General features: G+C 39.8%; 1 protein-coding gene across 2 annotated transcripts in view; it reads left to right on the forward strand.

Annotated features, from left to right (window-relative positions):
• Window positions 1-26,408, forward strand: part of CHD7 (chromodomain helicase DNA binding protein 7) — a 196,171-nt gene extending 169,763 nt beyond the window's left edge. The window contains exons 24-38 of one of the 2 annotated variants that reach the window (XM_073631683.1): window positions 2,400-2,489; window positions 4,127-4,230; window positions 8,695-8,824; window positions 8,905-8,977; window positions 9,142-9,199; window positions 11,039-11,273; window positions 11,361-11,569; window positions 11,669-12,340; window positions 15,193-15,353; window positions 16,276-16,503; window positions 18,439-18,882; window positions 21,838-22,059; window positions 22,152-22,292; window positions 23,304-23,408; window positions 24,369-26,408. In XM_073631683.1, coding sequence (XP_073487784.1) covers window positions 2,400-2,489; window positions 4,127-4,230; window positions 8,695-8,824; window positions 8,905-8,977; window positions 9,142-9,199; window positions 11,039-11,273; window positions 11,361-11,569; window positions 11,669-12,340; window positions 15,193-15,353; window positions 16,276-16,503; window positions 18,439-18,882; window positions 21,838-22,059; window positions 22,152-22,292; window positions 23,304-23,408; window positions 24,369-25,247 — 3,751 coding nt within the window. In that variant the 3' untranslated portion in view covers window positions 25,248-26,408. The remainder of the gene's footprint in view (window positions 1-2,399; window positions 2,490-4,126; window positions 4,231-8,694; window positions 8,825-8,904; window positions 8,978-9,141; window positions 9,200-11,038; window positions 11,274-11,360; window positions 11,570-11,668; window positions 12,341-15,192; window positions 15,354-16,275; window positions 16,504-18,438; window positions 18,883-21,837; window positions 22,060-22,151; window positions 22,293-23,303; window positions 23,409-24,368) is intronic. The other variant, XM_073631684.1, reaches the window with a different exon arrangement.
• Window positions 26,409-27,319: the final 911 nt, after the last annotated feature.

Genomic DNA, 27,319 nt, shown 5'->3' on the forward strand with positions numbered 1-27,319 from the left:
ATTCTCCAAAACCAGATTTACTAGGCAGTTCCCTGCTCTCCATTCCGCCAGCAGCGACTGTTTTTGTAACCATAATAAGAACTGTCCAAAGCAGTGCCACCTGCTGAGTGATGACGCAGCAACTTGGGATCCAGAAATGAATCATGAGCAGCACCAATTTCCTACTGAGCATGTCTGTCAGTATAGATAAATGAGCCAGTCACAGCCCACACACTTCTGCTCATGCAGAATATCCATAACATCTGGCCAGCCGCAAGTCTCACAAATAACACATTTAGATGTTAATCAGGTAATTTGGAGCGTGTCTGGCAACTTAGCCTTGCATTCTCAGCATTTGCTGTGCATGCTATAATGTAGGCCTAGTGTTTGGACTATATTCGATTAATGGTTTCTGTAATGCACACAAGATGCTCTAGATTTCGAACATGGCCGTTTCCCATATTGAGCTGAAAATGTGAACTTTGGTTCTCTATCACAATAGCACTGGGAAAGAGTTGTACTTTGCAGGAAAAAAGCTGCCTGTAGCATTTATTTTGTGTGGCTCATCCTCTCTGTGCTCGTGTAACAAGGGAGTGGAGAAATTATTTTTTTTTCTTTACCGCTCAGGCAGCTCATAAGTTACATATTCTGTGAAACATGACCTTTCATTGCACAGTGCCAAATATCTGTTCAGTAAAACATTCTGGCCATTTGGCCCCTGGAATATTCAGCCCATGTTCAACTGTTCTTTAGTTTAGAACAGCATGTAGATGTTGGGATGTTGTCCTTTAGTTTAATTATGACCACTTTAAACGTGAAAGGTAATCTTTCTGGATATGAATATGGCATCAGCCTTTGCTGGCTTGTTTGGTAATTATTGTATTTTGATTAACTGACCTGGAACACGTATGTCCGAACACCTGACGTGGACAAACTTATCCCAGGTCAGTGGTTTGCCAACTAATGTGTGGTGGTCCCAGAGCCTGCACCTTGACAAATAAAGCCAACCGAGATTCAAACCATCTATGGGCAGGTTGATTGTACCCAAGTTAATTCATCGATTGCCTTGGGTACAATCAGCATGTCAGATTTTCGGCATGTGATACTTGCCAGCGTTTATAGCTGCTAGCAATAATCATGTTCTCCTGGCAGACGGCGTCCCACTGCCGGGAGAACACCATAACTCCGCAGGAGGAACTGTGTTGATGGGGGAATCAAGTGATTTTCTATGTCCTGCATAAGTCCACAAATTGAGCAGCCGTATTTTTGTTCTGGCCACTTTTGTTTTAAAGTTTGCCTGTAACAAGTCTACTTTGTTGGTTAAACCTGCATTTAAATGTTTCAGGAATAAATGGCTTTATTGAGCCTCATGACACTGTGATCTTGGTCAGAAATAAATATAGAACTGAGATCAAGTGCCCAATACAATTGTATATTTTCAGCTCTTGAAGATCTGTGAGACTGTGTACACTGAAGTGCCATTGGCACCCTCCATATTGCAGGGATAAGTGATAGATTCGGTGAGAATAATTGAGCTGCTTGTGTTGCTCCTCCAGATGTGACACAGAAGCTGACGGCTCCGATCATAATCTCCCCTGTCCTCCGCCAACTGCAAAATTAATGTGTGGAGCGTTACCTTAAGATTTAGGGTTTAAAAAGGTGAAATTAATGAAGTTTCCTAAATACATTCAGACAACGTTGCTTGAGCGGCAGGCTTGAGTTCAGCTATAAGCTGACACTGACATGGATTTCCCTAGTGAAACATATAGTTAAACCTGGCAGCTTCAGCAGACTTCCTGCAAGGAGCAGGACTGCAAGTGGTTATAGCGCTATAAAACTGGCTTCTTTACAGAAAACAAATAGTTATATAATCCGAAAAACCCACCATCCCATTGTGAGGGTTTATTGTTCAGTGGTTTAAAAAAAGACAGGGGGAAAAAAAAACAGATTATAGATCTCGTTTATCCTTGCAACTTCTGATGTGCTTCCAAAAATGGTATTAAGGCAGCAGCTGAGGAAATTTTATGAGATAATGAAGCAGAACAGTTACTGAAAGCCATCTGCTCAGTTGTTTACAAACTTGCTCCAGTACTTCAGAGGCAGCGGTGCAGTACGTGTCTGAACTTCACAAGCTGAACTAGGTAGGACTAAATGTAATGCGCCTGGGCTGGGCTCAGCCTGCTCCCTCCCTGTGCAGCGTGAGCCGTTGCCAGGCAGGCCCGTTGGAAGCCAGCAGAAAGCACCACACAGAGGTGATTATATGCCACCATCTGTCACGCTTCAAGCCTACCATACAGCATGGCTAATCAGCCTTGGCAGGATGATGGATGAACAGCAGCAGCTGCCAAAAGCCACTGTTGGCAAACAATTCTGAAGTTAAGAACTTCTCCCCTCACCCCCTCTCTCCTCTTCCTCTCCAGGGTCCTGCTGCGTGTCCGCATGCTCTACTATCTCAGGCAAGAAGTGATAGGGGACCAAGCTGACAAAATCTTGGAGGGTGCTGACTCAAGGTTAGTGGATGTGCTGCTTGTCCTTGTCATAGAAAGCAAGGTCTCTACCTGCTGTTACTAATTATGCTCTACAGCTTCACATTCTTGGTCCCTTTTTTTTCTCTCCTCTCTTCTGGTTTTAACTCCTTCCTACTTATGGGGCCACTCATTGTTTGTTTTTGTGTGTTTTTTTTTTTTCAAAATGAGTTATTTTATTTTGGTCCTGTTATAGTGCATTTTATTTATTTATTTATTTTTTATTTTATGCAAAAATGCATTGGTAAAGAATGAAATAAATAACATTTATTTAGTTGGAAACTTAATTTTTATGAATTTTAGTAAAAAAAAAAAAAAAAAAAAAGTTCTGTAACTTTAATTCTGTAACAGAATTTTCACCTATAGTAAATGTGTGACTTGGGTTTACACTGTAGCACCTAAACATTATTAGGTCAAAGGTCAGATCAGATGTATATTTCACATTTTTGGCAGCATTGACACACTGGTCAGCACCTTAACCTACATGTTGGCCTGGTTGAGACATAAACAATCGGTATTTGCCCCCAAAACCCCTAATTGGAGCTAGAAAGTGAGTACTAGGGAGAGGGGATGGTTGTAGTAAAACAAATTTCACTTCTGTACAGCCTTCCGGTGACAGGCTAAAAGTGGAGCAAACAGTTAGTTGGCCAAAGCCATTGATTAGTTTGTTTTTTTCACTTCTTTAGTCATGTGCCAAGTTTGAATTTGTGAATTTTGTAATAAGTATTGGTGTGGTTTGGTGTATACTCTGACCCTGAGTTTACATACAGCAACAGTAGGCTCAGAAGTATAGAATCTCGCCTTGTACCAAAGATGCTTACACACTCAAAGCATTTTGGTTCTGTGAAGGCCATTTTAATGCTGTGTTGTCAATCAGTGAATTAACAGTAATTACAGTTACAGTAATAGGCATGCTTAAACCAAGTTAGGGAGATGAGATTTAATGTGCCATTCATTAAATATTTGGGTATTGCTGAAAACTACAGAAATACTTAATACATTAAAGTGTCAATGTGTTAAAAGTTTTTATCTTGGGCTTGTAGTTGCAAGTAGTATTTAGGTGCCTCAATAAGCAAAGAATGTCTGTTTGCTGTTAGTAAAGACTTTTATGCAAAAACAGGTTGCATTGCAAATTATAGTAATGTGTAGAGTTTGTAAAAATAGATTTTATCAACTTTGTCAATAATAGCAAAAATAGTTATAGTACATTTTCTCATGTTTATTAAACGGTTAGATAGTATTCTTGTGGCACTGATTGGCTATACTGGTCACTACTGCCATACGTTTCATCTTGAGTATCTTGATTTAAGTATTTGTTTTTAAAATTGCAGTTCCATTTTTCAATTTTTTGCCACATAAATTACTTGAATGCACTTACATTGCACATTTTTATTACTCTGGCAGTATTCATTCCTAACCTATGAACTAAAGTCTCACATTTTTTTACAGAGGCAGTTATATTTGAGTGTTTAATATTTGGTTAAACTTCTATTTAATCAGACACAAAGGTGGAGCTTTCAATGAAAAATAAGCCAACCGTGTAGTCTATAGAAGTTGCCTATGAGGACATATTGGTGTTTAGACTGACTCTTCTCTTTAATTTTTTTTTTTTCCTTTTATAGTGAGTTAGATGTTTGGATACCAGAGCCCTTCCATGCAGAAGTTCCTACAGATTGGTGGGATAATGAAGCTGATAAATCCCTTTTAATTGGCGTCTTTAAACATGGTAAGCTGTCAGTGTGCTTCATCAGAATGCAGGGCGTCATAGACACTTAGCGCTGGAATTCTGAGTGATGAGCAGAGGTGTCTGATCTCTATAACTTGCTTTTACAAGGTTACTTGGCCTTTTATTCGGGTGCTAATAAATGTAAATGGCAGTTTTAATTTGTTAAGTGTTGAATAACATTTACAGGTAAATAAGTCAACATTTTTAGGAGTATTGAGAATTGCATAAAGTTGAAGTAAAGTTCATGTTGTCGGGAGCATTATTTTTCTGCACACAACTGACTTCCTGTAATTACACCGACTGCCTGTTTAGATACAGGTACTCAATACTTCACATAGGCATTTGTGAATGTTATTGGTTACTCTCTCATATCAAGTTTACTGTTCTGTATTAGATTTGCTTCCCTTCAAGTGAAACATGCAATCTGTTCCTTATAGAATACTTCCTGTGTTCATATAAAATATTTAAGGGGAAAAAATGAAGTGATAGACTTTTGCTCAGGAAGTTACATTACATTTTGACACATTTTAGCTCCCCCTTGAAGCTTTTTCCAGCTCATTATTCTTCCAGTGATAGTTAGGATTTCTAATCCACTGCATGTTTTTTGTAAAATATCTAGGAGAGAAAAAAAATTGAACACTGATCTATAAATAAAGCCAAACCATATTTGTAGTAATAATGGCCACACCGTGTTATAGATCTCCATAAACTTAGCTTCCAGCTCTGCTTCCCTTTCTAACTCTCTGCCAGCCAGTGTCAAAGTGGATGGTGGGCTTAACCTCTGCTATTAATCTGTACAAGTGCCTCCTGGGCTTTGTTCCAAGCAATATTTCACAAATGTCAGCGCCGAGAACTCCCAGCTCCCTTGAGTGGGATGCAGCCTTGTTAACTTTGAAAGGCTCGGGGATGCAGAGCTGGCATGATATATACAGTGAGCGATTCCTGATTATAATCCCAATTCTCTGGAGGTCGCAGGCATATTCTCAGCAGCATGGCCTGACTAAAGGGGAGAATGATGGCTTATAAAACCTTTCATGATTACAGTTTGGCTCCAGGCTCTACAGCAGTTAGGAGAAGTGTGTTGTACTACAAATCCTAATTGAATTGTGCTGTTCTGCCTATGTACAAGAGCCTCCTGCCTTTCTTCTAAATGGGAGCCTCAGCTGAGTCCGGGATGATCTAAAAATCTTTCTCTTGCAGTGCACTGTTGGGATCTGCCATTTTCTATCTAGTCAGTTCAGCCAGATAAAAAAGCAAAACAAGTGTGTTAAAACCATAGAGGGAGCAGTGTCATCCTTCTGACATACATCACATGAAACCTAATAAGACAGGTTTGATGGCCTTTCATGTAACCCATGTATACGGAGTGAGTAGAAAAGGGTGAACAGCGGGAAGGAATTTTAGGCTATTCCTGGGCTCAGCAGATGCATATTGGTTGCCAGGGAAAGGACGGGACCTCACCGTGCACAACTTTCTAGAATTCAGTTAAATGCTGACTTTAAAGAAAACAAAGGCTAAACAGTGTCCAGGGATTCTGAGAAGTCTGATTTTCTGTGATGAATGTTAGAAAAAAAAAAATCTTTGATTTGGTTAAATTTAATTTTACACTGTTGTGTTTAAATACATTTTGATATAAGTTAGTATAAATTAAATTGCCACACCAGACTTAGTATGATTATGTAATATAATGCATTACCTGTTCTTGTAGCTGAGAACAAAATCAGATATAAACACTTGGACAAATTTGTTGAAAAATATTAAATTAAAAGCAATTGTCTAATGTATACTCCAATGCCTTTTGTATGCTAAGGGATAAGGCAAAAAGTGTGAAAAGAGCTATAAAATATTGCTTATTCTACATTTTTTTAAATTGCCTAGATAGGTTTGTTTGTATACCTAGAAAAGATTAGCAAACATTGGATGATAGAAATAGATCAAACCAATTGTTTTCTGTAATTCAAATCCCATCTTCAGTGTTTTAAAGTGGCTGTAAAGCATCAATGTTTTTTTACCTTATTGCATTTTATACATTAAGGTGAAAAATCCATCTATGCTGCAGCTCCCCCCAGACCCTCCCTTTTTCTTACCTGAGCCCGATCTGATCCAGCGATGTGCACGCAGCAGCTCCAGCCGCTGTCTCTCTCCTCATTGGACAGATTGGTAGCAGCAGGAGCCATTGGCTCCCCGTTCTGTCAATCAAATCCAATGATGGGGGGGCTGGGCCGAGTCCCGTTGTCTGTGTCAATGGAGGCAGCAGTGGGCCTCGGGAGCAAGCCTGCACAGGTGCCCCCAGGGAATACCAATTTTCTCTGGGGGCACCAGGAGGAGAGGAAAGCGCCGACGGGGCCCCCCACAAGAACAGGATCAGGGCTGCTCTGTGCAAAACGATTGTACAGAGCAGGTAAGTATAGACACGTTTGTTATGTTTATTAAAAAATAAAGTGGCTTTACAAGTCAGTCAGCCTATTTAAATAGATGTTTGATATCATTATGTGGGCAACACTGAACATGGAGCAGAGAAAGCAAGGAGAGAATTGTCTGAGGAGATCAGAAAGGAAATGATAGAACAGCATGTGAAAGGTAAAGGCTAGAAGACCATCTTCAAACTGCTTGATGATCCTGTGACTAAAATTGCAAATTTTAAGAAGTTTATGGTCCATGGGAAAATGTTGCCAGCCTCCCTGGACTTGGTTGCAAGATAAATCAACCCCAGATTTAACAGGATAGTGCCAATGGTTGACAAATGGCTTAGGAATAATTGCAAAGAGATACAAGCAGGAGGTGTAGATACATCACTATCAATTGCACCAATTGTTATTTCAGTGAAAGTAGATCCAGAAGGATTCCTCTATTCAAAGAAAAACATATATTACTAAAATTCATATTGCCATAATGCTTCTATGAGATTTTTGCCAGGTCACATCAGCTGTGTATGTTCAGAAAAAAAAAATGAAGAAAATAACACCATACCTACTGTGGAGGAGGCACAATTATGTTTAGGGGCTGCTTTGTTGCATCTGGTATGGGGTGTCTTGAATCTGTGCAGGGCTCATTCAAATCTCAAGACCATTAAAATAAATTCTTGAGTAAAATGTACTGCCCAGTGTCAAAGTAAATTCACAATTCATGGCTCCCCTGACAAGATAATGACCCGCAGCATCAAACTTCTATGGAAAGAACTAAAGCATGCAGTTTGGAGAAGGCTACAGTCAAACATGAGACGGCTAAAGCCATTTGCTCTAGAAGAGTCGGCCAAACTACCTATTGGAAGTTGAAAGTTACAGAAATTGCTTGTGATTGCTCTAAAGCAGTGTTTCTCAGTTCCAGTCCTCAAGGTGCACCAACAGGTCATGTTTTCAGACTTACCATTATTTTTTACAGGTGATTTGATCAGTTTCACTGCCTTAGTAATTACCACAGCCATTTTCATCTGAGGAAAATCCTGAAAACATGACCTGTTGGTGGGCTTTGAGCACTGGAATTAAGAAACACTGCTCTAAAGGTTGTGCAACAAAATATTATGTTATGGGTGCCATCATTTTTGTCCTTCCCATTTTTCATTTGTTTAAAATATTCGGAAGTAACGTTGGTAAATAAAATAAAATCCCCCCCCTCCAAGGCAGTGTTATATTATTATTATTATTATTATTATTATACAGGATTTATATAGCGCCAACAGTTTACATTCTAATGTGCTAGTTTGCGTTGTATACTAGCACATTATGAGAAACGTAACTTAAAACTAAGCCCTCCAGCGAAGTGCTGACAGGGCTTCCATCTTCATCCAGTCTTCCTTCCGGGCTGTGATGACATCACTTGCACGCAAGCGCGACCATAGCACAGAGCTCTGAAGCAACGGCAGGAGTATGCCATTCCTGCAGAGCAAATGCACCAGTGACATCACTGGCTGCTGTTCACTGGAATATGTCCTAAATGGTGCACGTTTAGGAGATATTTTACCTACAGGTAAGCATATGTAGGTAAAAATACCAGAAACTAGTTTTACTACCACTTTCAAATCAAAAGCAAAGTCTGATGTATATTAAATTTGCAAGGAATCATAATGGATGGCAATTACTTTTGACAGTTTCAAGGTATATGGTATCTTCAGTTTGATCTGGCTCAAATGGCAGTTTTGTGATATCTATATGATAGATGGGCTTATTTAATAAGGGAGTGTAAAATGTAGTAATTATGTGTAAAGGGCAGTAACTCTGCAGCCATTTGTAAACTTGTATTGATCTTGATTCAGTAACCTGTAATCTGGTTGTTATAGGTTGCGGCACTTTAGCTGTAGTCATAGCTTTTTGTACAGCCTTATTAAATAATGTTGATGGTCTTCCTGGCAAATAATGCTTACCATTTTAATATATGCTGATATAACGGTTATCGGAGTAGCATGCCATTATACTCTGCTTCACATCTAAGCAACAGACTGTCACAGGCCTCAATGTTTTTCTGCAGGTTATGAGAAGTATAATTCCATCCGGGCTGATTCAGCTCTGTGTTTCCTGGAGAGAGTCGGCATGCCTGATGCAAAAGCAATTGCTGCAGAGCAGAGAGGGACAGATATGCTGGCAGATGGTGGTGATGGGTATGTTACAGTTTAAGCAGTATTATGAACTCAAAGTGAGACTTAATTTGGCTAAACTTATTTTACTTGTGCTTTTTCAGGGGAGACTTTGATCGCGAGGATGAAGATCCAGAATACAAACCGGCAAGGCTTCCATTTAAAGATGATATGGATGTAAGCAGACACTCACTTCATAATAGTGTTTAGATCAAACATCTATATTAAAATACTTTGACAAATTGGAAAGTAATAAGAACTCTGACTGAGGAGCTTTCTAAAAAATTGAGTAATGTTTTAGTTGCAAAAAAGAGATTGCTTAAAATATGTGTCTTCTCCAGGAATATGCAAACTCCCCTCTCGAGGACAAAGAGGAATGCATGGAAATGGACACGCAAGGTGAGGAGTGTAGAATGGCACTCACTAAACTGTAATATGTTGAGTACCCATACTAATGCGGACAAATCGGGAAAAGTTATTTTTTTCTTGATTTATGTTTAGTCTTTTCTGAGCCTAAAACCCCACAGGCCACTAGAAAACTGGTTGTTGCTGGACATTATTTTTTAGTATGTTTACTGGATAAAAGGTTATAACTGCAAAAAAAGACAGCAAGAAGTTTATATGTTTTTTATTTTACAGTTTTGTACAGATGTTGCAGATATTAGAGATATATATATATATATATATATATATATATATATATATATATATATATATATATATATATATATATATAATTTGAGTTAAGGACCTCTTTAAGGAGCTTGAAAAAAATAAGGTCCCTAATTCAAATTCATTCATACATACATATACTAGGATACTAGGGCCCATTTAGACAGAAGTTAATTAACCTACCAACATGTCTTCAGAGTGTGGAAGGAAACCGGAGTACCCGGCAGAAACCCATGCAGGCACAGGGAGAACATGTATACTTTAGGCAGGTAGTGCCATGGTTGGGATTGGAACCAATGACCCTAGTGCTGCCTGGCAGAAGTGCAAACCACTTAGCCGCTGTGCTGTTTTCTGGAGCATTCTCTTGTAGATTTGGTTTTGTGTAATAATTTTAAGATTTGCATTCTTAATTGGCAATAGATGGACCTAAAATGCATTACCCTACTAGTCAAATGCTACATATTTGTCCTAACTTTAAGCCCAAGACTTTCATCTATTCTTGAGCATAACCATTTGCCAGGGATCATCTAAGCCTAACCAGGTTCTCTAACTCTCTCTTCCAATATGGGTGGAAATGTCTTTAAGGCCTCATGCACACGAGACGCTGTTAAACTCGCGTTCAGAGGCAGTTGGACACTTTTTTTCAACTTCCCCTGTACCCATTCAATGTTATCCTATGTGTCCATGTACACAGTCTTGTTTTTTGGCGTTTTTAGGCAGTTGCATTTAACCTCGTTTTTCCAGAAGCAAAAAAATGGGTTCAGACGCAAAAGTTTTCCACGTTTCAGACGCCAAACGCGGCTAAACGCCGGTACCGCGTTTAACCGCGTTTGCGTTTGTAAATGTTTTTAAAGGAACATTTTACAACCCGAATTTGGGGCCCCATATCTCGGGGCCACTTGGTGCTAGGAACCCCAAATTTGGTGTGCAAACAGTGGAACTAGCACTAGAACATATCCAAATTTGGGGTTTCTAGCACCAAGTGGCCTCGAGATATGGGGCCCCAAAGTCAGGTCGGAAAATGTCATTCTCTGCTGCAGAAGTGCTTGACATTTTGCGACCCAACATTTGGGCCCCATATCTCGGGGCTAGGAATTGGTGCTAGGAACCCCACATTTGGATATGTTGTAGTGCTAGTTCCACTGTGTTAGCACACCAAATTTGGGTTTCTAGCACCAAGTGGCCCTGAGATACGGGGCCCCAAAGTTGGGTCACAAAATGTAATTCTCTGCTGTGCAGATGCTTCTAGACACAAACGCGGTAAAACTCGGCTAAACGCAGCATGCAAACATGGCAAAACGGGCCTTTCTAAACGCCAGTTTCAGCTTTTCAAAACGTGTTCAGCAGAGTTTACACCAGCGTCTCGTGTGCATGAGGCCTAAGAGGGAATTAAACCAAAACAGGCAAATGTTTTTGTTTTTTTTCCTCTGAAATCTACTTGGAGTTCTTTAGAACACCTTGATTCTGTAAACCATATGTTGCTGTGTTCAGACAGGTTTATAGGAGCTTAAGAGTTGTTACATCACTGTATGAAAAGAATTCACAATAATTGTATTCTAATTTAAGCTGCAGAGAAGATGGGTGAAGGCAGCACAGAGATGGGAAAACTGTACTGGCCCCATACCTCAGCCCTTACTACCCGCCTGCGACGTCTAATCACTGCCTACCAACGCAGTTATAAGCGCCAGCAAATGAGGCAAGAGGCCCAGCTGAAAACAGACCGAAGAAGACGGCGTCCTCGGGAAGAAGTAAGGGCCTTGGAAGCAGAAAGGGAAGCAATTATAACCGAAAGACGGCAAAAGTATGTCCCGTATAATTCATTTTTTTCCTTTTGTCCCTCCTACAAGCCTCTGTTTTTCCATGTTAATCCATTTTATAAACTTTATAGATGGACAAGAAGGGAGGAGGCTGACTTCTATCGTGTAGTGTCCACATTTGGAATAGTTTTTGACTCTGTGAAACAGAATTTTGACTGGAACCAGTTTAGAGCTTTCGCCCGTCTGGATAAAAAATCTGATGAGAGTCTGGAGAAGTATTTCAACTGCTTTGTGGCGATGTGCCGAAGAGTTTGTAGAATGACCAGCAAGCCTGATGATGGTGAGTGAGAAAAGTGACAAATCTGCAACTATCCATTTTACAGTTTCCTTTCTCCTTCCTTTCTGAAGGTTTTTTTCTTTCTTTTTTATTTTTTTACAGATCTTTGTGATCTCGCTACAGTAATTGAGCCCATAACAGAGGAACGTGCTTCTAGAACTCTTTATCGCATTGAACTTTTGCGAAAAATTCGGGAGCAAGTACTTAATCACCCCCAACTGAATGAGAGACTTAAACTGTGCCAGCCAAGCCTTGACCTTCCAGAATGGTGGGAGTGTGGAAAACATGATAGAGACTTGTTGGTTGGTGCAGCGAAACATGGAGTTAGTAGGACAGATTATCATATTCTTAACGATCCTGATTTGTCTTTCCTGGAAGCTCATAGGAATTTTGCTCAAAACCGAGGGAGCACGCATCCCAACATGCCCATCCTTCTACCACCTGGTTCCAGTTATAGTGACACACCCCCTATAATGCCCTCTTCTCCTGTGCGGGATGAAAAAACTGGAGAGCAGGAGGAAATTAAATCTGTAAAAGTTGAAGAGATGGACATAAAGGAAGAAGCAAAGGTTAAAAATGAACCCGTAGAGCCGGAGGAGAAACCTGTAAAACAGGAGAATGACTCTGAAACGGTTCTTGTTAAGGAGGAAATTAAAGCCTCAGAGCTTACTCCAGATGCGGATCCAAAATCCATTTCTGAGAAGGGATCGGAAGAAGATGAAGAAAAATTATATGAGGATGATGATAAATCTGAAGAATCTTCCCAGGCAGAAGGTAAGTTTTTAATCTATAGCACAGTAGTACCCATCTTTCTTTCCATTTATATAAATGACCGGTCTGGAATATTGTCACAGCTGAAGTTTACCAGTGTAGGAGAAATAATTATCTTTAGTCAACGTTTAGGCCTTCTATACATCTGCCCATTCCTTTGCAGTGTATTGCATTAAAGAGGAACTACGACGCATCTGAGTTCCGCAAATCCAAAAACCCTATTTAAATCATGTTTATTACTCAAAGTGAACACACCTCCCCATTTCTCCATGTCTCCATTTTGCTGAGAAATCATTTGCAAAAAACAACCCATAGCATTTCTGGATGCGGTAAGGGCAGATGATTCATGTAGCATTTACGGTACTTCCTGGAATCCATCTACTCTTAATTCAGGCATGCAGGCAGGGGGGTGTGCTTAGCCGAGAGCCCCTCCTCCCTTCCTGAAGACTCCTGGGATGTATGACATGATTTGCCTAGGCATGGGAACAAGAAAGTAACTGAAGAAATGTAAAAAAGTTTTAAACAAGTTAATATGATCTAATTTACCATCTATTTACTAATGCTATCAGCATGGGGATTACAAATAGCCAATGTTGATTGAGTGTAGTTCCGCTTTAAGGCATTTCATTCATTAAAGAGGAAAACCAGGGATGAATCTCCTCTTTAGAGACCCAAACAGCAAAAAAACTGATGTAGGTTATTACCCGTCTGAGTTCTACAAAGTAAGAAAGTTGAAGCCAGTATTATAGATCAGATTCACATGTTTGTTACAAAATTAATTTTATATGAAACCTTTTGTGGGTTTTTACGAACAAATGTTATTGGAGACCACAAACACATTGACTTTGTAGTTATATTTACTGTATCCTGACATTACTGTGCTCAAAGCTGATATCTATTGTCGCCTATTGATAGTTTCCTGAGTAAATACATTTTGGACCCTGCTTGTAAACGTTAAGCTTTTGGTAAAGTGTTTGTACCAACACCTATGTTCTCCATGGACATCAATTATATCTGGGGGGGGAGTGGAGTATGAGCCTTCTGTAGACTAGATGCTAAAAAGGTTGCTTTTACCTGCAGTCCCCTTTCATTGCTTGTTCGGTAATATGTTTGCAATGAAAGATGACTCTTAAAGTGGAATTCCAGTTAAAAATAAAAAAACACCCTTTTATTTGTATAATATACAATTCTTTTATATTAACATGGTTGTAAAGGCTAGACCTTTTTTACCTTAATGCATTCCCTGCATTAAGTTAAAAATGCCCCAGCAATTGTATTAGCTCCCCCCCCCCGCCAAGTACTTACCTTACTTACAATAGTCCTCACTCAATCCAGCACTGTGCCCATGTGTAGTGGCTCTCTCCTTTCTCTCCTGCATTCACAGGACAGAGGCAGTAGGGGGAGCCATTGGCTCCTGCTGTTAATCAAAGCCTGTGAGGAGAGAGCAGGGGACGGAGCCCAGATGCGCTGTGTGTGTCAGTGGACACACCGAGCTCACGAGTCCTCAGGTGTACCTCTGTAGGAAGTTGATTCCTAAAGGGGCTTACTGAGAAGTGGCGGAGCCTGGTGTATCTCCCTTGAAGAGGAGGTTTGAGGCTGCTCTGTTACCATTGCACAGAGCAGGCAAGTATAGACCTGATTTGTTCTTTTATAAGAAAAAAAAAAAAGCTTTACAATCATTTTAAGTATTATTAGAATTGCTGAATGTCTGATTAGAAACCAAAGTCTATTCTAGACCGTCAGAAATCCTCTTCACCGACAACGTTGTGCCTGTGCATTCAAATGTGGCTTCACACAGGCATTTCTGGTACTATTGTTGGTGTCTGCGCAAGCAGCACAGCCCTATCCCATCTGGCCCCACCCAACCCTGCTCCTGTCTCACCATTGCCCCGCACTGTCCATGATGTCCCATGAGAGCTCTGACTGGAATGTGATGCAGCTCCTCCCATCCCCCAGCTACAGAGGAGCAAGTACATTGCTTCTAAAAGCAACATCCCTGGGTAGACAAGGGAATATAGACAAAAAAAAGGTACAAACCGCAATTTCAGCATTTTGGCATTTAAAGAATGACTTGGATTTCCTTAATTATTGTCTTCGAGTATTTAAATGCAAGTGCTTTCTTCCACTTTAAATAACTTCATTAGAATTAGGTTTCAGGGGAGAACCCGAAATTACACTATATTGCAAATGTTTGTGGAGACATGACCATCATGTCTATCTGAGCTTGTTGGACCCTCTCATGGAGGTGGCCTCCGATCATAGTTGTAACATCCTCTATTCTTTTTTGAGAAAGCTTTCCACAAGATTTTGGAGTGCGACTGGAAATTTGTACCAGTTTAGCCAAAAGAGCATTTTTGAGGTTGAACTAGAAGACCTAGCTTGAAGTTGGCATTCCAGCTCATGCTAAAATTGTTTAGTAGGGTTCAGGTCTGGGCCCTGTGCAAGCCACTTGTGTACCTCCTACATGAAAATTGTCAAACTTGTCTCTGGACTTTGTGCACAAGGGCACAGCCATGTTGGAACAAACAACAACCTTTCCCAAACTGTTGCCACAAAGTTGGAGGCGAATAACTCTCTAAAATGTCTTTTTGTGCTGTAGCAGTAACAATACTGTTCACTGGAAACATCTGAGCTTGATAGTCTGGAGCTGTGTCCACATACTTTTGCCCATATAGTGTAAATAATCTGGTTCCTTTTTAATCTGAATTGTGAGCACTGAAGTCCTAAAAATATGACTTCATGGTTTTATCAGAAATCTCACTAGCCTGTGAAAGCCTATTTGTCATACTTTCTGGAATTATGTGTACTTGCTCTCCATTTTGCTTCACACATATTGATGTATTATTTCACTACAGCTGGGATAGCTTCTCAGGACAAAAACTTTGACGAGGAAAGCAATGCCTCATTGAGTACTGCGCGGGATGAAACGCGAGATGGCTTTTTCCTGGAGGACTGTGAGCCGTCCGGGCTTCATATGCTGCGAGAGAGGACCTTCTCGTTCTCCTTCTGGCCTAAGGTTGGTTATGGTTTTCCCTTTTGCTACTATGCATTATATTCCATATTGGCAACTATGATTGGTGCTATGTATGTTTTAGATTGTAGTAAAGAAAAAAGATTCCTAATCACCATGACATGGCCATCTGGTTAAAAAAACAAGACGCTAATAGGCTTATTCCTGTGGAAAGGAGGCGGTTTGCAGCAGCTGTTGTGTTCTGGTTGTGGTCTTTGAGCAGTGTCTGCATTTTTTTTTTTCTTTCTTTTGTAGCTTTTGCTCAAACAAAAACAATACAGTGACCATGTAGACTTGGCATTAATAGACTTAAGGCCTAGGTATGTTTATTTTTAACGCACAGCTTGCCATCCAGATTTCCTTTTTGAAGAGGAGCACATGAAGAACTGCATTAAGACTTCTTTTTATTTAGTGGTATTTTTTTTTTAAGTCAAGCCCATTGCTGCGTTGTAAGTGATGTGGAATGAATATTGACATTCTTTAGATGCGGGGGAAGTTTTTATAATGTTGAACTTTATTAACTGTGACGCTAATGAGGAACCATTTAGAAGGCTGGGCCTGTCTGCATCGGAGAGCAGTGGCGATGGCTAGATACTGGAAGCAGATGTTTCTTTCTTTGCCCACCAGCTGATGATTAGAGAAACAATGCACTACAGCCTCAAACAGTAGGAGTTCAGCGTATATGCAGACACTGTTGACTATTTTACCCCCTGCAGTAACTCTTCTTTTGTCTGCTTGGTGCTCCAATCTGAAGGGTGGGGGAGTTGTTACACTTATACAGGTTAAATGGAAAGCAAAAAGACTTTGTTCACTCTTTATCTGAAAGCCAAACGTTTGAGTTTATCAATGCTAAGATAGTAAGCTATTCTGAGTGCAGCTATTTTCTTAATTATGTCATATGGGTTTTCTTTCTCCTTGAATGATGCAGGATCGTCTGATTATCAACCGATTAGACCACATCTGTGAGACCGTGCTGAAAGGAAAGTGGCCAGTAAACAGACGCCAGATGTTTGAGTTCCCCGGGCTCATCCCTGGATGCACACCAACTGCCATGGACAGCCCGATGCAGAAGAGAAGCTTTGCTGAGCTCTCCATGGTGGCCCAGGGCAACTTCAGTGGAAGTGAAGAGATCACTGCTTCCCCCCAACTGTCTCAGGCAAGATGCATTAACTAGTCATATACTGGTTTTCGGCTGTTATATTCTGTCTTTTACAGAAGACTATCAAACAGTTATTAAAAAGAAAAAGTCATTGTTCAGCCTGAGTATTCATTTGAAATATATGTTCATGTTAGGTTGCTGATTGACAGCTAAAAATTAAAACTAGACTTGCAGTGGAGGTGCTTTCCCAGTGGTTAAATAGGGAGGGCGAATACTACAGCTAGCCTTACCGTAATCCTTTTTTTTGCTTTGTCAGTGGGTTGAATGATAAAACAAAATAACTTGATTCCATCTACACATTTGATGTGGATGGGGGAAGCCCTTCCTCTGTACTGTTCTGTTCTGACAGCAGGGAGACTTCCCCACTATCAGACTACACTGATCAGAGCTGTCTGTTATAGCCGACGTCACTGATCGTTCGGGAAAAAGACCAACAGGGTGGTTGTACAGAAGTTGATCGTCAGAAAAACTTCTGTATAACCAGCCCTCCCATAAAAGGACCGAAACTTTGCTGGTCCCTGCAGAACTGCAATCTCTGAAAAGTGTGGCCTTCCTGCTGTCTGCTAGGCAGCAATTTTAAGACCTTGGAGGTGAGAGGAACACAAGTATACATATTATTTGCTGTTTATACCAGCCATTATCTTAACCGTTTTTTTCTGCCTCTGTCATATTCATACATTTTCAACCTAGGAAAAGAAGTTGGTATCTAGTTAGGGCAACACCTTTCCCATAACCAGCATTTTAACAGATCAGTCACATTGTTTTTTGTTTTTTTTTTTAAGGAAATTCATAATGAAAAACGTTTAGGCAGCTATTGCTGACCTCTTATTCAAAAATTCTAGTTGCCTGGTTGTCATTATGATGCATTGGTTTCAATAATTGAAATAAGGAAGTGGGTCATTTCTCAATTTGCTGCATGCTTGTTCCAGGTCTGTTTCACACATCGAAGCTAGACAATCGGCAATGAGTAGTTTTTGTTTGTTTTTTTTTGTTTTATTTTTTAGGAGACCAGCAATGACAGCCCACATTTTTTTTTAATTTACATTCCCTTTATATTTAGTAAATGGGCACATAGTGTTCAGAAGCAAATAACTTGCTGTTGCCAAGCATGAATGAGTAATGCCTAAATTACCGTGTTTTGAAGGAAATACTCTGCATTAGACTTTCAGGTGACATGCTGTTAGTGTTAATATTTGTGGAACTGGGCAGATGAGCAGAGCTCAAGCATCAAATATATATTTAAATAGATTTCATTGCAAGCTAAAGGGTCATTTTTAAGTTTATAGTGACCATTTACTGGTTTATCAAAGGTGAAAGCTTGACTTTAGGAGGCATATTGTTTTCACCAGTATCCAATATTTCCTCATTAGACCAGAGATGAGGTGGGGATATTTTATACAATTAGGTATAGTATGTAATAAAGGGAAATAGGCATGGTATACAATCCGGTTTTACATTTTGTTAAAAAAAAAAATCTGGTTGCTTATGAATTGCTGCTCATTTTTGCATATTAACGTGGATGTAAACCCTCCATATACCCAGTGAAGTGAACAGCCTCAGATGATACACAGAGATGAAACTAATCCTCCTACATAAGTTTTACATGTAGATCTGCTGTCTTCAGCTTTATATACTGTTTAGAAAGTGCACGTCCTGTTAGAATTTTGTGCTCAGCTCAAATTTCATGAATCTGGTTTACATCCGCTTTAAGCTTTGCCTGGGCTTTAATGTACATTATATGAGCTATTCATAGGCTACAGTGTTCTTTTGCACTAAAAAATAGCTATTGTCCAGAAGTTTTTTAAACCAGCCATTCAGTTCTTGTTAGACTAGGTATGCTCAGATTAGTTCTTGGGATCCTTCAAACATACCCAAGACCATTTTATTTTTCCTTTTAAACGCTAACTTGATGTGTTTGCATTTTGGTTTCAGGAAACCGCTATGAGTTTGACAGTACCTCGTCAGCGAAGGCGGAGGAGGCGGAAGATAGAGGTTGAAGCAGAACGAGCTGCAAAGAGGAGGAATCTAATGGAAATGGTGGCTCAGTTACGTGGATCTCAGATGGGAGCAGAAAATGGACAAGAGAAAGTTGTGGATTTATCAAATGCCTCCAGGGAGGCTACAAGTTCTACCTCAAATTTTTCATCTCTTACTCCTAAGTTTATCTTGCCTAATTCATCCACCCCTGTCTCCGATGCCTTTAAAACCCAAATGGAGCGACTGCAGGCAGGTCTTTCTTGCACGCCGACTAGGCATCTCCTCAATGGTTCTCTAATAGATGGAGAGCCTCCAATGAAGAGGAGAAGAGGAAGAAGGAAAAACGTAGAAGGTCTTGATCTATTGTTCATGAGCAACAGACGGACTTCCTTATCTACGGTAAGAAAATGACATGCTTCAGATTTGCACGAAATTAATAAAATAACCCTACATACATTATGTAGAGCTTCTCCAGGTAGTGTAGACTTTAGGTATACCAAAGATTTGAATCTGTTTCCACATTTTGCATTGCTCCATGAATTCTGTTGCTTCTTGCGTCCTATTTGCCTTTTAATATTCTTTGGTTTTGGATTATTTTCTTTTAGTCTGTACCACCAACATATTGTTAAAAAAATGTCATCTGTTTTAGCAAAAAACAGATCTAATCCTAAAAAAGGACTGCACTGAAAAATGAATGTATTTTTGGATAGTAGATCAGAGCTGCCCCTTCTTATTCTGTTGTGCTTTGGAATAAAAAAACATCCGTTTTAGGTCTAATTAACTTTTTATATATACACCTTGCAAAGTTTTTCTTTCTTTGTTGCCTGTCCTAACCTGCTTCTATTCTGACATCATTGACAAGTCCATTCCAGTGTACTTTCTAAAACATTCAAACATGAGGGCTAATTTGGACTGTGTACATTTACTCTAACAAAATTACTCCACACACTGTAATAAGACCTGCACTAGAGTATCTAATTATACAAGCACCTTAAAGGATTATATCCTGGTATGGTGCTGGATATGCTATGTTCCATGTAATTACCTTAGTGAGCCAAGAGGGGAATAATGATTGCTGGAAATGACATATATATCTTTAATACGGTCATGGTTGCATGTAGGAGTAAGCAAACGTCATGGCTAGGTGTTGATCAATACAGGCAGTCTTGTTCACATTAATATTCTTTTTTTCCCTAGCTGTGCCTATTGGGGAGATAGCTTTTCACTTCCTGTCCTGTACGCACAACAGGAAGTGATGGAAATCCCTCCTCTTGGTTGGGTGTAATAATGACACTATTCCTGTTTTCATGACGTTTCAACATTTTTAGGATTTTTCCCTACTTTTAGTCCTGGTGACAGTACTCACCAGGACAATTAAAGGGTGAATCTCCCTAGTGAGGACACAAGCAGAAGGTAGAAAACTGACATACATTCTAATCCCTAAGAGAAGGGGGAAATTTGGGACTTTGAGTGAGATGTGTGTTGGGCAAAAACAAATGGTACGATACAATGAAAGTTTATTCATATAAATACACCCAGCATGTCACGCTGGGGGCTTCATGTGCAATAGCCTTTGCGGGTATATATTGCAGTCTTGCAGGAGGCACAGTTTCTCATTTCATGCTGGACACTTCCTGGATCACACATTGAAGCCATGTCACTAGCACTGAGATCACCAGGTACACTGACTTGCAAACCCCCTCCCCCCCATAGGGGTTTTTTAATTTAAAAAAAAAAAAAATTTCGCCACTATATTTAGCCTCTGAATCTCTAGACAGGATTGGTCTGTCGTGATTTCAGGATATTGTACCATATCACCCCTTGCTTTTTGTTTGTTCTCTTTTGCCTTGGTCCTCTGGTTGTTTTCACTACACTTTTCTGCTCTCTTATGCCGCGTACACACGAGCGGAATGTCCTTCAGAAAAAGTCAGATGGGAGCTTTTCATCCATATATTCCGACCGTGTGTATGCCCCATCAGACTTTTTCAGTCGAAAATTCAGACGGACTTAGAGAACATGTTATACATTTTTCTGACGTAACTAATTACTATCGGGAAACCCGCTCGTCTGTATGCTGTTCCGACGCACCAAAAACGACACATGCTCTTAAGCAAGTACGAGACGGAAGCTATTGGCTACTGGCTATTGAACTTCCATCTTCTATCCCTTCATACGTGTTGTACGTCACCGCATTCTGGACGGTCGGAATTTGGTATGACCGTGTGTATGCAAGACAGCTTGAGCTTAATTCCGTCGGAAAAACCTTCAGAGCTTATTCCGACGGCAAAACCGCTCGTGTGTACGCGGCATTACTTTTACAAGTCTTGAATCCCTGGACAGGATTGGTCTGTCGTGATTTCAGGGTGTTGTACCATACCACCTTCTTTGGTTGTCTTGGTGTGAGGTTCGTTGGTGGTTTTCACACTCTTCTTTGTTTCCTCACAATCACTAAAGGCTTTATGCCCTTCCCCAGTTACACCCTACATTCTTTTTTGACTACATTCATTTTACATTTCACACAGATTGCAGCTGTATTCAGGCATCATCTTGCAGCTTACCATGGACACTTTCCATCTCTCCCCTTGAGTGTGGTGTTCTCCGCCTTAGCTGTCTGCATTTTTCCGCCCCCTCAGCTCCCGGCAGGGATATCTCCCGTCTTTCCTCAACCATCAAATTTTAGCAACCCATGACCATTTTTAGAGCTGATATGCAAGTAATTTTGGGGTGTTTTGGTTTTCTCCTCCCCCTACATCCTTATTTAATCTATTGGAGTAATTTGGAATATCTTATATTCTGCATTTGTTTCTGAAGAAGTGGAATTTCATCCACGAAACGCGTCAAGCTTTTAAATGCAGTTTTTTATTCAATCATGCTTTTATATTATACCCTTTTCTTTGCTTTGATATATTGTGCAATAATGGAATTTTCACATTGTCTATTATATGCTCATCAGCTCGTCATATCTGCTATGTACCATGTCCCATGTGTGTTTATATGAATACATTTTCTTTGCATGGTACCGTTTATTTGTCTTTGTCCAACACACATCTCACTCAAAGTCCTAAATTTCCCCCTTTTCTTAGCGATTAACAGGGATGGAAGTGTATGCTCATTTGAAAGACCATATACCTCATTTAAAGTCCCAATTTCCCCCCTTTATATACATTCTAATCCATGACCATGCTATGCAAAGCTAAAAAGGTTTTGGTTTAGGTGCTGTTTAAAATTGGGGTCCAGAGTTCTCAGTGGACCAAAAAGATGGTTTGTAAATATTTATATATAATCTATCTGTAATGTAATTTTTTTTGTTCATAAGGATTACTTGGCATCATCGCTCTGCTTTTGTCTCTATAGGAAGATACCGATGTGACCAAAGCATATGAGGATGATATTGAAACGCCACCAGCAAGAAACATTCCATCTCCCGGGCAGCTGGAGCCAGAGACCCGGATCCCCGTCATTAACCTGGAGGATGGGACCAGACTAGTTGGGGAGGATGCTCCCAAAAATAAGGACTTGGTTGAATGGTTGAAACTGCATCCTACTTACACTGTCGATATGCCAAGTTATGTACCAGTAAGTACAATGAACAGGAGAACATTTTCCTTTTGTGTATATGTAATAAATACATAAGCCAGTTTTGACCAAAAACATTCTTCATCTAACAGAAGAGCGCGGATATGTTGTTCTCCCCATTTCAAAAACCTAAACAGAAGCGTCACAGATGCCGGAATCCTAACAAGCTGGATATTAACACATTAACGGGAGATGAAAGAGTGCCTGTAGTGAATAAGCGCAATGGCAAAAAGGTAACCTTTTCAGAGTCCTGAAGAAAACGTTTTTTTTTTTTTTTTTAACAAGAATTAGGCTAGTGTTACCGTATTTTTAAATATTTTAAGCACTGTAAAAATAATTGTTGAGCATCTAAGGAATTTTGAACTGGGACATAAAAAAATAATTTTACTAGCATTCTGTTTTATTTATTTTTTTATATCTATGCAAGTTTTATGTTTGCAGTAATTAGATAATTTTAGCTGGTGTTCCAGTCAGCAATGTAAAATAAAGGTAGACAGTTTGCACTGCCCACCAGTATTTAAAGCACTATATGCACCATATTCCTTTTGCTGTAATAACGTCACTAGTTACACAAGGTATTATGCATACTTCCACTGTACAGAAGTGAAAAGCAACACTTTCTATATGTACTCGTTGTAAGTTAAATGAAACCAAAGCTCTTAGCTGCTTGTTGGCAGTATTATTGGCATTATTTTAAATATATTATGCATTTATGCTTAAAGTGGTTATAAAGCCTAAACATTTTTTTACCTTAATACATTTCTTGCATTAAGATAAAAAGATAAATGTTTTAGGTAGTAGTAGTATCCTCCTCACTCCCCTCTTACACTTACCCGAGCCCTCATTCGATCCTGCACTGTGCTTGTCTGCAGCGGCTCTCTCCCTGCACTACTTGGTCTCGCAGGCTAAGCTGTGGCAGCTGGCGTCAATCAAAACCAGTGATGAGGGAGCTTGGGGGAAGGGTGGGCGGTGCTAAGGGCCAGCTGCCTCTGTCACAGCGAGGCCCAGGAGCAAGCCCGTATGGGTGCCCCCATAGGAAGCCGCCTCCTATGGGCGCACTTGCCAGAAAGGAGAAGCGGGGGACCCAAGAAGAGGAGGTTTGGGGTATATACCTATTATAAACTGGTTTCTTCTTTTTTTTTTTTTTTTTTTTTTTTTTTATTAATAAAGGCATTTACAATCGCTTTAAATATTAACAGTACTTGTTTTTTTGTTTTTTTTTTTTTTGTTTTGTTTTTTTTTAGATGGGTGGAGCGATGGCTCCTCCAATGAGGGATCTTCCGCGTTGGCTAGAAGAAAACCCTGAATTTGCTGTTGCTCCAGACTGGACAGACATAGTTAAGCAGTCTGTAAGTATTATCAAGTGTCACAGAATGCTCAGTGCATCAAACTGTCTTAGGAGCAATTTTGTAAAGGCGCAGCTTTCTCCCTAGTCTTTGTTCAGCTCAAAGCTATTTTCTAAATATATAAAATCTCTAGAACTTGATTTGGTATTTAAAGACCTGCTACAGTAATGGTGAATCCTAGTAAATCTGTCTTTCTGGTCAGTTGACATTTCCAGAGTTGACTACTGTGCATATTTTTTGCTTACAAATAATGATGGGAGATCTTAAACCAACTATGTCCTATTTAACCATTAAGGTGCCTGTATATAAAGAGGTGAACGATCACATTCTGATCAATTAATGTTGTCATGCCACAGTTTTATTTTTCTTCTGAGACGCGATTTAAAAAATTGCTCTGCTCACTGCTAATGGGATTCCATTTTAAGTGTTCAAATGCTTGAACCTGGTGAACCCTAGTGTTTGTCATCAGATTTTGCTACCTGCCTCGACACATTTGATATCAGCTATTTTAGGTTAATGGTAAATTACTAAAGCAACGTGGCAATGTTTATCTGTAGACTCACTCCACCAGAAGAAGACCATCCTGAGAAAATGGTTCCCTATTTGGCATGGGCTGTGCATCACTGCTTTCTTCAGTTTTCTAAACTTAAGATTTTACTGCTTTCTGTCTTTCAAATGAGCTTGGCCCTCACTTCCTGTCTTGTCTAACATATGTTAAATAGGAGGTGTGTGTGGAATTCTCCCAAATGGGGACCCAGGCAGCAGTGAAAAGTTGAAAGGTGTTCTAATCCTTTCAGTCTGTCCATAACTTAAGATTTAGTTGGAATTGGGTTTTAACCTTGTCAATGAGTGCCACTATATCCTTTGTATATAGACCAAATTGTTATGTATTTGAAAGCCCATTTAAGTAATTTGCATTTGTGTGATTTTGTACACAATGACAGTATCCTTTTTGTTTGTTAGGGTTTTGTACCGGAGTCCATGTTTGATCGTCTTCTCACTGGACCTGTTATAAGGGAGGAGGGAGCCAGCCGAAGAGGGAGAAGGCCAAAAAGTGAAATTGCCAAAGCAGCGGCAGCAGCTGCTGCCGCTGCTGCAGCTTCGACATCTGGAATCAATCCACTGCTGATGAATAGCCTCTTTGCTGGAATGGATCTTGCTAGTCTTCAGAATCTTCAGAACCTGCAGTCTCTCCAGCTTGCCGGTCTTATGGGGTTCCCTTCAGGCCTTGCAACAGCTGCTGCCACTGGAGGGGATGGTAAAAATACTGCTGCCATGCTGCCTCTGATGCTGCCAGGTCTACCTAACATGTTTGGGCTTAGCGGGCTATTAAATCACCCCTTAGCAGCTAGCAGTGGTGGTAATACTACTACATCTTCAGGTCAAGGAGAAACTGAAGATGGCACTTCAAAGTCTGATGAGAAAAAGACGGACACTGATGAGGATGGCAAAGACTCTGAGAAAACTACAGACACTGTTTCTGCTACTGACTCTGTTGGTGCTGCTACTACTGCAGCTGGATTGGCTGCAAATTCTCTGGCCTTCAGCCCTTTCCTACTGTCCACCATGGCTCCAGGCCTTTTCTACCCCTCCATGTTTCTACCTCCTGGGCTAGGGGGACTGACACTGCCTGGTTTTCCATCACTAGCTGGACTTCAGAGTACTGTAAGCTCTAGTGAGGAAAAGGCCACTGACAAAGGGGAAGCAGAGAACCAGGAAGCCAGCGATGCAGATGAGACCATGGACAAAACAGCAGACTCATCCGTTTTGGAAGATGACATAGCACACGAAGAAGAATTGGACTCACCCGAAGGCGGGGAGGAGAACGTCAAGGACAATTAAACGGTCTCAGTTACAGTGTTCTAAACTTTTTCAAGTGGTAGTCCTACTGTTTACACTCACAGTAAATGTCCATAGTTTTTATAAGCTGTTCTGTAAAATAGTGTAGCAAAAACAAAAAAAGGAAAAAGTCCAAGTCATGTCACACGGATGTGTCAAAAAAGGTATTTTGGTCATTAAGTATTGTGCAGTGCATTATTTATAATTTCTAGGAAAAAGTTTTGGAGAATGGATTTTTTTTTTCTAAAGGAAATTGACATAATGCTCTGCAGCTCTTTATTTTTATTATTATTATTTTTTTACCGTTGGTATTATGAAAGCAGCAATTTTGTTTGAAATCATGGTGCAAAAACGAAGGACAGGCTGCTTTAAGGAATTATGAAGTTATTTATCTTTTTTTTTTTTTTTTTTTTTTTTTTTTATTTCTTTTTGCTGTGAAGGTCAAGATAATTTTTTTTTCTTTTCTACATATCAATTTTTTTTGACTGTATATGAGGGTTCCACACACACAACCATTTCAGACAATCTCCACAACCTAGAACGTCTCAATCTGGAGGCACAGCAATACAAGGCAGCTGTTGAATGTGAAACGCTATCCTGTATACTTTTTTTTTTTTTTTTACTATTTTGAACACACTCACTGCGGAAGTCATTACAGGACAAAACTACAGTTAAGTCGTCTCATGGTTTTATAATGCACTGGTCGAAACATAAAATTTAAAATCAGGTACCTTTTTTGTTTTGTTTTTTTTTTTTTTCTCCTTTTTATTTTTAATTTAAAGGATGGACTTTGTTACGTTAGCCACAAAGCTAAACAGCATTACCTCAACTCTAAACTAGCCTTGAAGTTTACAGACATGACTTTGTAAATGTTTGTGTTTTTTTTTTTTTTTTTTTTCCTTTTCTCTTTTTTTGTGTTTCTTTCTTTTTTTCTTTTTCTTTTTTTTTTCTTTTTTTTTTTTTGGAAAACTGCTATCATGTAAGATAAACTGTAAATTGCTGCCAACAGTAGTAATGATGCTTTTAATAAAAGTGATCCATGAGATGCAGTGATGTAATTAGAGATAACGTAGAAGTGTCTAGGGAAACCAAATCAGAACTGGTGTACACCACTTTATATTTTGTATTCACAATAGAAGCAAATACAGTATTATGGCTTTTGTACATCCTTCTTTGATATTTTTCAAGACGGTTGATGGGGGAGGGAGGAACGAAAGAGGAAAAAAAGCTTTCGAGAAAACCGCTGCACAGCAGTGTGGGGGGAAGGGACACAAATGGAGTTGCTTTGAATATACCAGCTTTGCTACCTTGATAAACAATGACACCACTCTTTCTCTTCCCAACCTTGCTAACCTGAGAGCTCTTTAGAAAACAAAGGGTCTGCAGAGGGAGAATGAGAAGTCGTAGCAACAAAAGGGGCAAAAGAAAAATGAGGCTTTTGTAGGCACAATATGTAGGTCATTTATCTGTGGTTAATGGGTAGAAAAACAATGTAATGGTGTCAGTGAGAGACGACTCTGTGGTACTCTGTAGAATACAGCTTGCCTTGCCAGCAAGGGCTGTGCCAAATAAACACTGAATGAGACCTAACCTAGTTTTGGGATATCAGAAGCTTTCCAGAAGATGATTGCATTTTCAGCCTGGTTTGACCTTTGGCATTCTTTGTGTAATGTTGTTCTAGAACCATTCAGATCTTTACTGCCATCTAAAAGTGCAGAGACTGCATTATAGCCTTGTATGAAGTCTTATGATTTATTACTGGCTTTTCCAGTATTTAAGTGACAGATACAGTGAGACTGGACACTGGCGTTGCTCTTAAATATAACAACCAATTTGTTTCATTGTTCTTGAAGGAAACCTCTATGGAAAAAGCAAGCTGTCATTGCTGCATTTCTTTGGAAAAGGTTAGTTGTAGGGCTGTTATGGCTTCCATAATTTGAATGTGTGACCTTATACTAGTATGCAGATCAGGAGTTCTGCGATTGCTTTGACTTTACTGGCTGTTTGCTGCTACTGGGTCAGTGACTCAATAAGTAATGAGGCCATGGTTGGCCAGGTAACTAGCATGATCAGAA

Source organism: Aquarana catesbeiana, linkage group LG05, assembly GCF_042186555.1.
Source record: "Aquarana catesbeiana isolate 2022-GZ linkage group LG05, ASM4218655v1, whole genome shotgun sequence".
In the NCBI taxonomy this organism is placed as follows: domain Eukaryota; kingdom Metazoa; phylum Chordata; class Amphibia; order Anura; family Ranidae; genus Aquarana; species Aquarana catesbeiana.